The sequence below is a fragment of the Sipha flava genome, unplaced genomic scaffold (genome assembly GCF_003268045.1).
Source record: "Sipha flava isolate LNK unplaced genomic scaffold, YSA_version1 227_pilon_pilon, whole genome shotgun sequence".
Lineage (NCBI taxonomy): Eukaryota > Metazoa > Arthropoda > Insecta > Hemiptera > Aphididae > Sipha > Sipha flava.
This window is the reverse complement of record NW_020272863.1, coordinates 604,275-617,622: the sequence shown is the minus strand read 5'-3', so window position 1 is coordinate 617,622 and position 13,348 is coordinate 604,275. Positions and strand designations below refer to the sequence as shown.

The 13,348-nt window shown below is 34.3% G+C and overlaps 1 protein-coding gene across 2 annotated transcripts in view; it reads left to right on the top strand.

The window, feature by feature from the left end:
* Positions 1 to 10,197, top strand: part of LOC112683481 (DNA-directed RNA polymerases I, II, and III subunit RPABC3) — a 53,525-nt gene extending 43,328 nt beyond the window's left edge. For both annotated transcript variants that reach the window (XM_025554535.1, XM_025554536.1), the window contains exon 4: positions 9,941 to 10,197. In XM_025554535.1, coding sequence (XP_025410320.1) covers positions 9,941 to 10,058 — 118 coding nt within the window. In that variant the 3' untranslated portion in view covers positions 10,059 to 10,197. The remainder of the gene's footprint in view (positions 1 to 9,940) is intronic.
* Positions 10,198 to 13,348: the final 3,151 nt, after the last annotated feature.

Below are 13,348 nucleotides of genomic sequence, written 5' to 3'. Positions count from 1 at the left end.
ATGTATGCCCGTGTGTCGGAAACGGATCCATAGCTACATAAATGGTATAGGGCAGGGGGGATTCAAAGATGAAAACTCGTTATACGTTCCACGTTACCCGATTCGCTCCGTGACTTCAAGTATATTATAATTATTATAATATTATATTCCAAACAATGATCGGTCGTACGTTTGAATTTTAGAACGTCTTCAAAGCCTCGAATTCTTACTGCATTAGAGAACAGTGGTGAGGGAAGAGGACGCGAAAAGCAAGCGTTAGGAAATCACGCACGTGATTGTGTATGGGCGGTTTGAAATTTTTCGAGTAGAGCCAAAAAGTTAGAAAAGAAAAAAAAACAACATCACCGACAATAGGTTATGGCTTGACACCCGCGCCAGGGCGACGGACTTACGGAGTGCAAGCGGAGAGGGGTACGATACTGAGCTGGTATTAGGGCGCGCGCGCGCGCGCGCGTACATATAGACGCGTCGTTCAACGTCCTGTGCGGACAATAGGTCCGATGGTTACGCGAAAAGGACGCGCGCGCCGTCACGCCTCTCCCGACCGGCCGACAGAGTAATACGCACGGCCCCCATGTATTGCCGTGCCGCAGTTTTTTCTCGCGTTCGTTCCGTGCCGCCGTTGTTGCATTACGTTGGCTCGATCGACGACGGAGCGTCGCGCGCGCATTAACGATATTGTGCAACGTTGGTCATCGCCGTCGTCCTTCCTGAGTTCCGCGGCCACTCCGGCTGTGGCGCCCACCAGCTCTGCCGCCTCGTAGTACGTGTTGTTTCGTTCATTCAGTCGTTTGCGCCAGAGACCGACCGACCGATCGTGTTCGCCCGTCGTCCCGGCTCTCGCGCAGTCAGTGTACGGGCGCGTGTGTTACGCGTGCGTTGTCCGTTCCGCTCGGTCGTTTCGTGTGCGTGCGCGTATACGTGTACGTGTTCGCGTTTTCTGTTTCGCTCGTGCGTTTTTTATTTTCGTTTTTCCTCTCTTCTCTAGCCTCTTGGGACGTCCACTCCGCCGCAGCCGTTTGTCGAGGGTGCTCGAAGACCGTACCAGAAGTGTTTTTGACATGGACATGTAATTTTGTTGTTTCGAAATCATGTAAATGCACTATCTGGTACGACACTTCGGCGCCTTTTCTCTCATGTCCGCCCGCCCGCTCGTTGACCGTATCCGTCTCTCGTATCTGTCTTTCATTGCCCGTCTCATCGTAGATCACACGATTTATCTTCGTTGATTTTTTTTTCTGTTAACCGATATTTTTTCTTTTATTCTTGTTATTGTTCATACGTTTTAATATTATTCAAATATCTATACCACCTATAACTCTGTAATACAGTCTCTTAATTATTATTCGTGTATGGTCTATTTTTTTTTTCTTAGTTATTATTGTTAAGGCGATGTGAAAATCGAATAATAATGTACGACCAATACCAATAATATTATGTATTTAATAAGCGTATTGTGCGCTCGCGTTCGATATTACCGTTGACGTGTCGTCGTTCAATTACTGCGCGGAATTTGGCCTGCGTTTTCTATTAGCAAGCGGCCGTAACCCAACCGAGTCGATCTATTTTTAGTCGGGTCGTCGCGAATATAATAAACTTATATGTACCACGTAACAACGTTCGCACTTAGCTTCACGTATGTATAGCAACGCATGTCCGAAAGCCGTACATAAGCTTAATCGGCCTCCGTGTCCAAGTCGCGTTTCTCGCGTACGTTTGCCGATCGATGTACGTACAGTAATCGCACAAAGTTACGATTGCACACCTTGGCCGTGCTCCGTAGTGCCATTAATTGTAAAAAAAAAAAAAAATACTATAGTATTTATAATCAATGGTTAGTGTACGTACACAGCCGCGCCGCCCGCGTTATGTGCATTCGTAATTAAGCGCGGCGTGTCCGTCCTGCCTTCGCTTGTGTTATTTTCCTCTCGCCGACGCCAATACCGCGCGCGTAAATTATAATATATGTTTTAATTAACATCAACAATAATAATAATAATAATAATAATCATTATTATTATAATAATTTACGACCGCGTCCGTATGTGTACGCGATTTCATACGTCCTCCTCCCGCCGTCCTCGCACCGTTACCGACGTAACGTCATCGGCGCCGGGGTCCCGGTACGCGAATTATGATAATCGATTCCAAGAGTTCAAACCGCGTGTTTTTCTGTATACCACTGTAATACGCGTCCGTCGTGTCTTGTACGCGTTATAAACCGCGACCATTGTGAACGCTCTACATAATCAACACGTTCGACTGGTTAACGAGCTTATATTATGTGCACATAGTCGTGTCTATAATTTTAGACTGTTAAACATTGTACATACCTACATAAGTTAGTGGAATTGACTCTATTTAGTGTACCTCAAAAATTGCGCGTTATTATTATTTTTCGTATATTTTATTATACAATTATTTTATTGTATAGTTATACATTTTATGTGTACGTTTGTTGTATTGTATTATTATTTATTTGTATGGTTTTCTAACATTTATTTATTTTAATTTTTTGATTTTAAAATTATGTTTATAAATGATTAATAATTATTAGAACACTGGATGTAATGTTTATAATGTTTACGTAGGTAAATTTTAATATAATATACATTTTTTTATTATAATTGATAATGTAATTTTAATTTTAAAACAATAATAAAAATATTCTAGTTTTCATTTTATATATGTATGTTTTTCATAGCTGGGAAAGTGCCTAATTACGAGATCGGCTGAATTCTCGTATTTTTTTATTTTTTATTAACTCTGTCCCCCTTCAACAAATAAATGTTCATGTATACGCATAATACTTATGTTTGCATGTATGAGGAAACCGGCACATCACGAATTATAATAGATTTCATTCAAGTCTGGATCGTTAACAGTGTAATTATTTTACATATATGTGTATGTGTGTGTGTGTGTGTGTCCAATTATACCGGGTAGAGTACTTAAATGGAATCTTATGCTTGTAATTTTTCGGGAATTAAATTCAATAGTTATTACTTATTACTTATTAATGTACAACTGTCAAGTGGCTGACTGGTCATCATTATAATATGTATGTACGTGTGTGTGTACCTATAATGTTAAATGGAGAGACTACTGCGTACATAAATATGTACAATATTGTGTGTGTGTGTGTGTGTGTGTGTGTGTGTGTGTGTGTTTTAATAAATGAACAATTTACTGTCATTTAACGACGTGCGGGTAGAGAGGTCGACCTCTGTTTTAATAATAATTGTCGTTGTAAGACACTACGAGCTTGTAGCTCGTTGTGATACACTTTTGCTACTGTAGTTAGTGACGTTGCTACATATATTTATATATGTGTTATATATAACTGTCAAATATCCACCAAATCGCACACTACTACTGAGGTACTCTCCAAAAGGGTTAAATTATAGCAGCAGCCGTTTCTTCAAAATAGATTTATATAGTATTATGGTATTATGTATAAAATATACATAACTATATGCATCGTCCGCATGTGTTACCGTTGTGCGCTGTTAAAAAAAAAAAAGTACTACTTCTCCAGTATCCTTAATATTCAAGACCGCGAGGTGGGTGCTGCGTTTTCCCTTCCGAGCGGTACGGTTATGAACGTATTCACGAACTCGCTGTCCTACTGCAGTCGCACGAATAGTGTGAATGCACGCGACATCATCGCTAATATTATTCAGGTCTTCGGTATTGGTCCGGGCCTCATACACACAAATACACAAATGTGTACAAATACCATCCAACGATAGTTGTTCAGATTGACCGACTCGCCTGAATATATATACATTATTATACGCATTGTCATAGTACATCGCAAAATGATCCCCTTAACGCCATTTCATGCGTCTATTTTTTATGATTTAAATCGTATATTTATTTCAGTGTGTTCATTACACTATGTACTTGCACTGTTTTCAAAATACGTTTCTCCCTCCTGCGTGTTCTTATGCATTTAATGTTCGTTTAAGTTTCCAAACGGTAATCTTTAATAATAAAAATCCTTATTATTTATTAGGACCCGGAAGATTTTATTTCCGACAAGTTCATCGATTGCGTATATAGTGTTTTAATCCGAGTTCATCAACATTTTATATCGATCGATGTTTGCGTTTAAAGAATCACCCTACTACGTCGGTATATACCATATACTGCTTCAAGGCTTTTTTTTCTTTCGAAACGTTTATAAAGCATTAAACGACTTAATGTATGTTACGGGTGTGTACAACACGGCAATAAGTCGCAGCGTGACAATATCGATCTGAGTCTTGACATCATATTTCTACACAGCAACGAGCTTCGATTAGTTGGGAATTTTTGTTTTTTTTCTTCTTCAATTGACAGTGTTCGATTGATCATTTTTTATAAAACGTGACGGGTTGCCGGAGTCGCTGCCGACACTGAACTACACACGTACAGACATAAAAACACTCATATGTATATTTATATAAACACTTGCGTGTTTAATTTTCGTGTGTATCATGGTGCAGAATGTGGTATGTGTACAGTATTTGTAGAGGTTGTACCCACGTAAAACCGTTTCTTTTATTCCCGTGACCTAAGTACATAATTATTTTATGTTAAGCAAGTACACTCAAGTAATTATTATTATTATTATTATTATAATAATTATTATGTAATCGACCAACTCTTCAATTATTTTCGTTGCTGTGGGTGTAAATGTATTGCTTGGCCCGATGAGTTCAATCGATATCAAACTCGATTCCTCTGCGAAGACGATTATAAAACCTACAATATAATATAGCTATGTACTTGATTCCATACTACTGCATATTTTTGCCGAATCGAATATTATTTCACAGCGATGCGTTATATGTATTGTAAATGCTTTGAAAATAATGATAAAAAACTTTATATCGGCCGTTGATCTATAAGTGAGTTTCGTACACACTCCTGTACAGTATAATACGAATCGAAGTATTACGGTCGTTCAATTAAAAAGCGTCTAGCGACTAAAATAAAGTAACTAGGTTCTTAATCGAATTTTCTAGCTCTTTTTGTACTATCTTCGAAACCGTATTACTACTCATAGCATATATATAGGGTGTACTCTTTAACAACGTTTCTTTTTGAAATATATTTTGACGTGCATGTCACCACTAAAGAAGAAAATTACATTAACAACGTCTTCGCTGACGAAATTTCTAAGACTATACTGTACCTATGTTTATTATTTCTCCGGCGATCGCGTAAAACGGCGCATAGTACAAACTGTACGCACATTAAAAGTTTTCCGTTTGTATAACACAACAGCAGCTATCCGAAAATGTGCAGTTAATGCAAATTTCGTTTTTGACGGCTTCTGCACTTTTGTATAAAATATATACCTATTGAGGTTATATTCGGTAAGCCTTTTAAATCGAACTAACGCGCAAAAGATATCCTGCTCGCGTGATAACTAATTGATAGAAACGAAAATCAAACGCGAACGTGGCTTAAGGGATCACCATGTCTGGTTGGTGTGTAAAATATAATAAATGTACACGTAATAATTACTGCGTGCAAATAAAATCGTGTGTACGTATAGGTACTGCGTCGCACACGATCGATATAAACATTGTGTAAGCACCTTATACTTTTGCCCTTTGTTGCGGTTGGTCTATCCATTTACGCGTATACGTTTAATACATATATTTACACTGGTAAGATACACCAATGCAAGTTTATACAATATAAGCGATGACTGTTTGCACTAGGAAATATTAAAACGAAGTTCAACCGGGGGAACGTGTATTGCGAGAGAAGAGACCAATGACCAATGACGTATTATTATCATGTGTATAAGTGTACTATATTAATTTAATACAATTATACCGTAATATAGTACGGTAATAGTACGATTTATGATTTTACGATCGATAAGTATATACTTTATCAGATGTAATATTTATCAGTTTATCGTTTTAAAGTGTTAATTTTTTTTCTCATCTAATGTTATCGCGTTTTTAGTTATGCTATATTCTATTTATGTATAGTTATATTATATAACAAATAATAATTTTATATTCATAAGACTGGATGCCCCATATCATGGCAGTGTTTTTGCCGGATTTTTGCGCCGTGGCAGTGTGATTAGCTGGTTGTGTACACATTTGATAAAAAACTCACGGCCACTAAGCACATTCCACTGGGCGTCCGGCTATTTTCGACGACACTACGCCTTATAATGTAGTAGCTATTGAGTTTAATATATAAGTTTTACCTGTGTACAATATGTATAATAACAACGTTTAACATTTAAATTATAATAACGATATTATACGTAATTAATTTATCGTGTATAATAATAACGATTGAAATAGGTAATCAGTGAAGTATAGCAGTAGTAATATATAGTGTACATAGTTCATGGTAATCAACGCAAGAGTGGTGCTAACATGATTCACAAATGTATATTTGCTTTATCAATTATCAGTGCACACGAATGCTTTTTTTTCTTATTTTGTTACAATGTTAATAACTATCTATAGTGGTGATATGTATAGAAAACACTCATTTGTTTTAGTCGTATGTACGTATAGAATCGATATGATTTCGATTTGTATTACACATATCCGTTTTTTATCGATTAAATATTCAAAACTTCTCGCGGCGTATTTACACATTCCTTTATTGTTACGCTTGTGACAAAAGTTTATATTATGAAGCACTTGCTCTGCTCTGGTTTTCGGACAAGAATCCGACGATGTTGCAACTAAACGTTTTATCTGAATAATATTTTATAGATTTATAGTTACGATCATGTTTTATAGATTATTTTTACCACCTATTTAAAGAGCTAGTATACGTAGTGTACTAGAAATCATTGCGCGTCGTAGAAAATTTTAAAACCGCAGATAAGATACTGGCTTATTATTATTGTTTTATATTTATTGTTTAAGCACGTGTGTCTTACAAGGCGACCGTGCACAATTAAAAAAAAACTCTTTATTGAGAGCCACCACACACTTTAGATATACAATATCATTGTTATCACCTTGTATCAAGTCTTTTTCATGCACGGGGCTACTTCTTATACGGTTTAAACTTACAATGAAAGTATCTTGAAAAAATCCCTAAGCGAACGTATAAAACCGTGTCCCCCATATTGTTGTTGCTATTTTATTATGTAGACTTAACGTCTACGTTTGTGATGAAATGTTTTCTAAGACTTTTACTTAGGTTGAAATGTATGTCTATTGCATCTCTAAAACAGAAATCTTACAATTTTTTTGCTTTATCGTGACCTGCAACAAACGAGATGGAAAATAATAATAATCTTACAAACCGCTAACGCGTTCTCTTATAACGATAGGTTTGTACGTATAGACACACACCAGTGGACCCGCGTTCTTGCAATTCTAGGTACATTGTTTCAAGTATTGCTAGTACAGTACACTGCACTTATATACATATTATATTACTTATTATACAAATATTATAATATATAATCCGTTTGTGTGTTGCAATTTGCACACACAGTTTTCACGGCACCGCGTAACCTGCCGCCATTCACTTTACACCACTGCTAAACTCTATATATCTAATTAGTTCACGTACTGCATTAACTGCGTAATAACACTTTTTTTATGGTGGGTGTGTGTGTGTGCGTGTGTTTATATCCGAGTGCTGCGCATACTCCATGTCTAAATAGCTTCTTGACGAAATTCAATACAAACCTAATTATATTTAGTTTTCGCCTTTTATATTGTCTAGTCATATACGTGTAAACGATAACGTGTGGTCGCCTCGTAGCCAGATTAATATAATTTATAATTATAATTTTTGACTTTAATGAGAATACATGCGAGTTTAATTTCCCAAGAGCGGACACATGATGAGAGATGGTTTTTATTTCGTTTCGAATTTGAAACGTTCAGACACAAATTAATCGACTCATGCGCCCATAACAATAATGCAGTCTCGTTCGGCGGCCGTAAGAACGGCGTTTATATTATATTACACAGGGAAAAAGAAAATCGTCCTATTTTGGAGAAATGTAGAAAATCGGGAAACGTTAATGCCCCTGAATATAAAAACCATACCACGATTAGATTTGACTGTATGAAACGATTGAAAAAGTTTTTTTTTTTCGTTTCACAAATAAATTTGCTTACCGCGGGTATACTCACTTGATAAATATTTGTATATAATAGCGTATATTATACAATAGTGGTTCTAAAAATCGTAGGCCGTTGTTGCGCGTTGGCGACAAACTAGAAAATCCGGAGTCTCTGGTTATACTTAGGCAATAAATAAATTGCCCGTCCCAGCTTTCTGAACCCGAAGGTTTTCCAGTCCTTCATGACCGCATAAATGTATATATGTATGTATGTATGCATATATATAATTGGTATGCCCGGTTTAGAAGCATAGAACCAATTTATACTCATAATGTATGGCATATATATTATATTTTATTCATCGTTCGTGTTTTTTTTAAAATCCGACACGATTATACGCGCCTACCAACAGATAATGAAATGACGCGCGCGTACGTTCCTCAGTAGATAAATAAGCTGTTTGTATTTATCCTGTTCATATTATTATCTGAGTTATTTTAACGGCTGTACGCGCGCCTAAACGTGAAAATGAAATCGACTATACGATTGTACGAGAAGATAATGAATAATATTATCGACGAACGACTCTCTTCGACCGATATAGGTACCCCTATTACGTGTGCGCTGATGTATCGGTTCGGTATGTACGGTGTATAAAAACGAAAGGATGTACATTATAGATTTAAATTTGTACGTTGAAAAACATTTAACTTAATTTACTGAACGAACAAATTTATTTTAAAAGTAACATATAGCTTAAGCAGTTAGATTTTTCCCGTACAGATATTAATCAGTTAATTCATTTTATAGTCACCTTGAACTTAATATTTTCCTAATCTGAATTCCAGAGATTAAAAATGTAAAATCTTATAATTTTTTTTTCTTTTTGCGCAAATTACTGTTTTTTAATAGAATAATCGAGATCATTTCTATGTAAGTGTTTCTTTGTTCCTGGATTTCAAAAGGGATCAAAATAACTTATACATATAGCTTTTAATATTCATCTGTTTAAAGGGCTGCATCTGAATTTCATGCCATACCACGTTTTAGAGGGGCCTGTCCAAATTGTATGCCACGTCTTAGAGAGGTATGGCCATGTACCCATAAGTTTATTTATCATGCATTTGTGTGCATAACTTAAACTCTATTTTGACCTAAACTCTTTATAATATGGTTATTACTACTGATTAATTTCTAGATTGAAATATTTTTTATATCCGAGTAAACATTTCCATAAATCAATATTTTCATTTTATTTTATTATTGTAAACTGTCATTTTTTATTATTATTATTATTATTGTATATTGTCAAAAAAACCACCAAATTTTATAATATTATTATTTATTTGAAATACCATGCAAAAATGTAAAATACATTTACTTGATTACCCTAAACTACAATCGTTTTATTTAATGTTTAATATTCACAGTTTCACCTTCAATTTAGTAAAATGTTTAGTCTGATATAAAAATATTTCAATCTATAAACTAATCGGTTTTTATTCATCCGTTTTTTTAAAAAAATTGAAAAGTCAAAAATAAAGTTTAAATTGTACACATGATAAATAAACTTGGGAGTACACGACATGCAATTCGGACAGACCCATCTAAGAGATGGCATGCAATTCGGACATTCTAATGTATGTTAATTTTTTTGGCATGAAATTCGGATGCACCGGTTTTAAGTAATTTTTTTTTCTATTAAACTTTCAAATTTAAACCAAACTTACATATTTCTGACTTATTAACTTAACGAATTAAAAATAATTAGTTAACGTGCAAGCTCAAAGTTGTAAAATTAATGTATTATCAATTGCAAGTTCCATCGTCTCCGACAACGTACTAATATTTCTCCGTTTCGTTGTTTTCTTTTTCAGTGCAGCGTACGTGTCATTCGGAGGATTGTTGATGCGACTATTAGGCGACCCGAACAATTTACACGGATTCGAAGTGGATCAATGCGTATACTTGTTAATGAAGAAATTAGCGTTTTAATGTTTAATACATGTATCACGTTGAAGTTTATTTTGTCGTAATTTCAAAACGGGCGAACCTATCAAAAGACTTTTGTAAACATATTTTACTTTACACGTACACGGTTAAGTAATAAAGAATTTTTAATACATAAATCATACACGATGCGTTCATTTTATTTTTGATTACGTTGCCGCAGAGGGGACATCCGTCGAGAATCGCTTTATGCTTTCGACAAAACTGCGCGTGAGACGAACGCAATTCACCATAATGTTACGGTGGACTGCCGTGGGTTAGTTATATTATTTCCCCGTAGGTACGTGATGTAATGTCGACGGACTGCATAACGCCGTGCAGGTGATCGGTGTACTGCAGTTGATAATGATGTCAATCGGTTGCTGCCATTTATGTATAGTACAAACGGGTAAACAGCTCGTTCGCGCATATATTTACTAGGTACACGAACGGGCACGACAAATTATAACAATAGGAATAGTGTTTTATCCGGTAGGTCGTAAGCGATCGTCGGTTACAACGCAACCAGAGGCGGATTTATCTTTTTTACGGCTATAGGCACCAACAACCTAACCTAATCTAAATATTAAATATATTAACATAGCTACATCTATTTGAATTTTTAGACTATTGTCTTCGCTTTTATTAACTAAGTCTACTTTGAAAGAAATGTCAATGGATGTCCACTAAATTTTAATAAAAACAGATTTTCGTAATAACAGCATAGGATTATTAATATACAGTTGAATTAGTAATATAGTGTGGCAGTGTGGGTATTTATTTTTTCTCGAAATTCCGACGATAACATATGAACAAAATTATCACATATTATAATACAATTATACTTCGTAAATATAAAGTAATTAATTTTCCAATTTTTTTTATACGTTTGATGTTTTTTAATAAAACGCTACAGAATTTGCCGCCCCCTAAATTTTGTCGCTACAGTGTCTAATGGGAAATCCGCCTCTGAACGCAACATTGTCTGCGATCTGATCTGCCGATTTGAATACGCACGAGAATTGCGAATATTTTTTAATGGGACAGTACAATATTATTAACGCAGAGGATAACGAATAAGTCGATACCCTTCACGTTTATCGTGTTGGATCATTAATTTTATACCGTAAAAATATCTAAACAATAATTGTACCATTATTAATAATATAATCATTATTATTGCGTTGATATCGGTTACGGCCGCTAGACGTTCCTATAATCGTTGACATTCGATTTGATAAAAATTGGTTTTCGACAATACGGAACAATACGAGAAAGAAAACAAAACCCTTTTTTTAGCAAGTCGAATGCAAACGATTACAACAATGCCTATTAGTCTCTATCAAGTTTAACAATACAATTGCGTATCCATGATACAAAATCAATGTTTTATTAAAAACTCAGAAAACCCTACTCTTTAATTATAAATTCTAATTTCGAAATTTCTACAGTCCAAATAATATTCTTCATTCTCGAGGCTAGTCTGTCCATTTAAATAAATTTAATTATTGTATTAATTTTATTTGAACTTAAATATTTTAAATATTTTGTTCCATTATTGGTCGTACACATATTTTAAGTAATTGTCGAAATAAAATGTAATACAAAGTTAGGTTTTTTAATGAACATTTTTTTTTTAAAAATCAGTTGTTAGATTGTACGCGAGGTTACTATTCAATGAAAACGGGAAAGTACGTTAAAAAAAACGAAGGGAATTTCATGCGAAATAGAATTATACATCGCGTGATATAATATAATTGATAAGTTTACAAAGACGTGGTTTCTATTGTATATTTGTTGTGCTCGTTCTCAAACGAGTTCCCGTCTGTGCCGGCAAGTTCCGAAAGGAATGAAAAAACAATTTATCCGATTGCACAAAATCAATAGCGCATTTCTTGTAGATAACGAAGGACATGCATCCCGCATCCCCAGTACGGTCAGATATAAAACAGGGAATGGAAAAGAAAAACATTTCTGAAATGTTAAAAAAGTGAAAAGTGAAAAGTGTGTGATCTGTTGATGATTTTCCCCGATGTAGTAAGAACTTAAAATATTTTTTTAAATAAGAAATTATCGTTATTTTGTAAGTATACGAAATTGCGAAACTTAAACCAATATTTCGTATTCAGTTCTGCCGTCAATAGTCAGGTTATGTGCCCATTTAAAGTGGGCGTAGTATAGTAGTGTACTTGAGACGATGAACGGTCAATGATATTGAGGGCGTTGGGGTTGCTTATTTCCAATTTTACGCCGGAACTGCCACCTTTATGGTAGAACATTTTGTTTATTTAAAAACATTCCTTCACATTTATTTTCGTTTCCGAGGTTTCTGTCTTGTTTGTCATACACATGTTGTATATATCAGTTTGAAATGTAATTTTTAACTTAAAAACATTGTTTTTTTTTACGATTAAACCAAAATAGTATAAAAAATGTTCATGAAAAAATACTAGTTTATTTAGTTTTTGAATTTTGGATGAAAATATTTATTAATAACTTAAATATCAAGCAATAAAAATGTTTGCAATATTACCGCTTAATAGAAATATATCAAATTATTTGATTTATCACTGTATAATTAATAGTTATTAGTAGATTAATGTATATTGTAATCAGTAAATTTTAAAACGTCTGTGATAATAATATGATAATATCAATTTGATTATTCCTATGGAATATATATTATGAGTATATTACTGTTTATATTTGAATGCGCGGATTAATATAACATAACCGTCGGTAGAAAAAATGGATCGATTGAGATTTAATAATCAGCGCTAGAACTTTTATCAATTAATTACGTTGACTGATAAATAAAATTTTTTCTCATTGTGCAATTGACGTTAAAAGAGTATATTTTTATCCTTGCATACCTTGATCAAATAAGCAACACACGTCTGTGTATGGGTCTAATCCAAGCTAAAACTGGTACAAGTAAAAACCAACAACGCAGTGCTACGGCACATGTATTAGGTAACGGAGTATAACTTTGAAAATAAAATGTTGATGTACCCAAATTTTAGTATAAAAAAAAAAAAAAAAATTGTGATTAATCACAGTAATTTTTAGCAAAAGTTTCTGCATTGTAGATATACTTTTACTTTTAATAAAAACAAAGATGGTAAGAAGGTAAGATTTGATTGATTATGAAAGCTGTTACGTAATATGATTATAATTTATTACCAAAAGTTGTATTTAATTAATTTTAACACTATTTTCTCTTTTACTGTTTATGTTATTCAAAATCAACCGATAAAAATTGGAAAATTATACATCAACCACATTTATCCAACAAA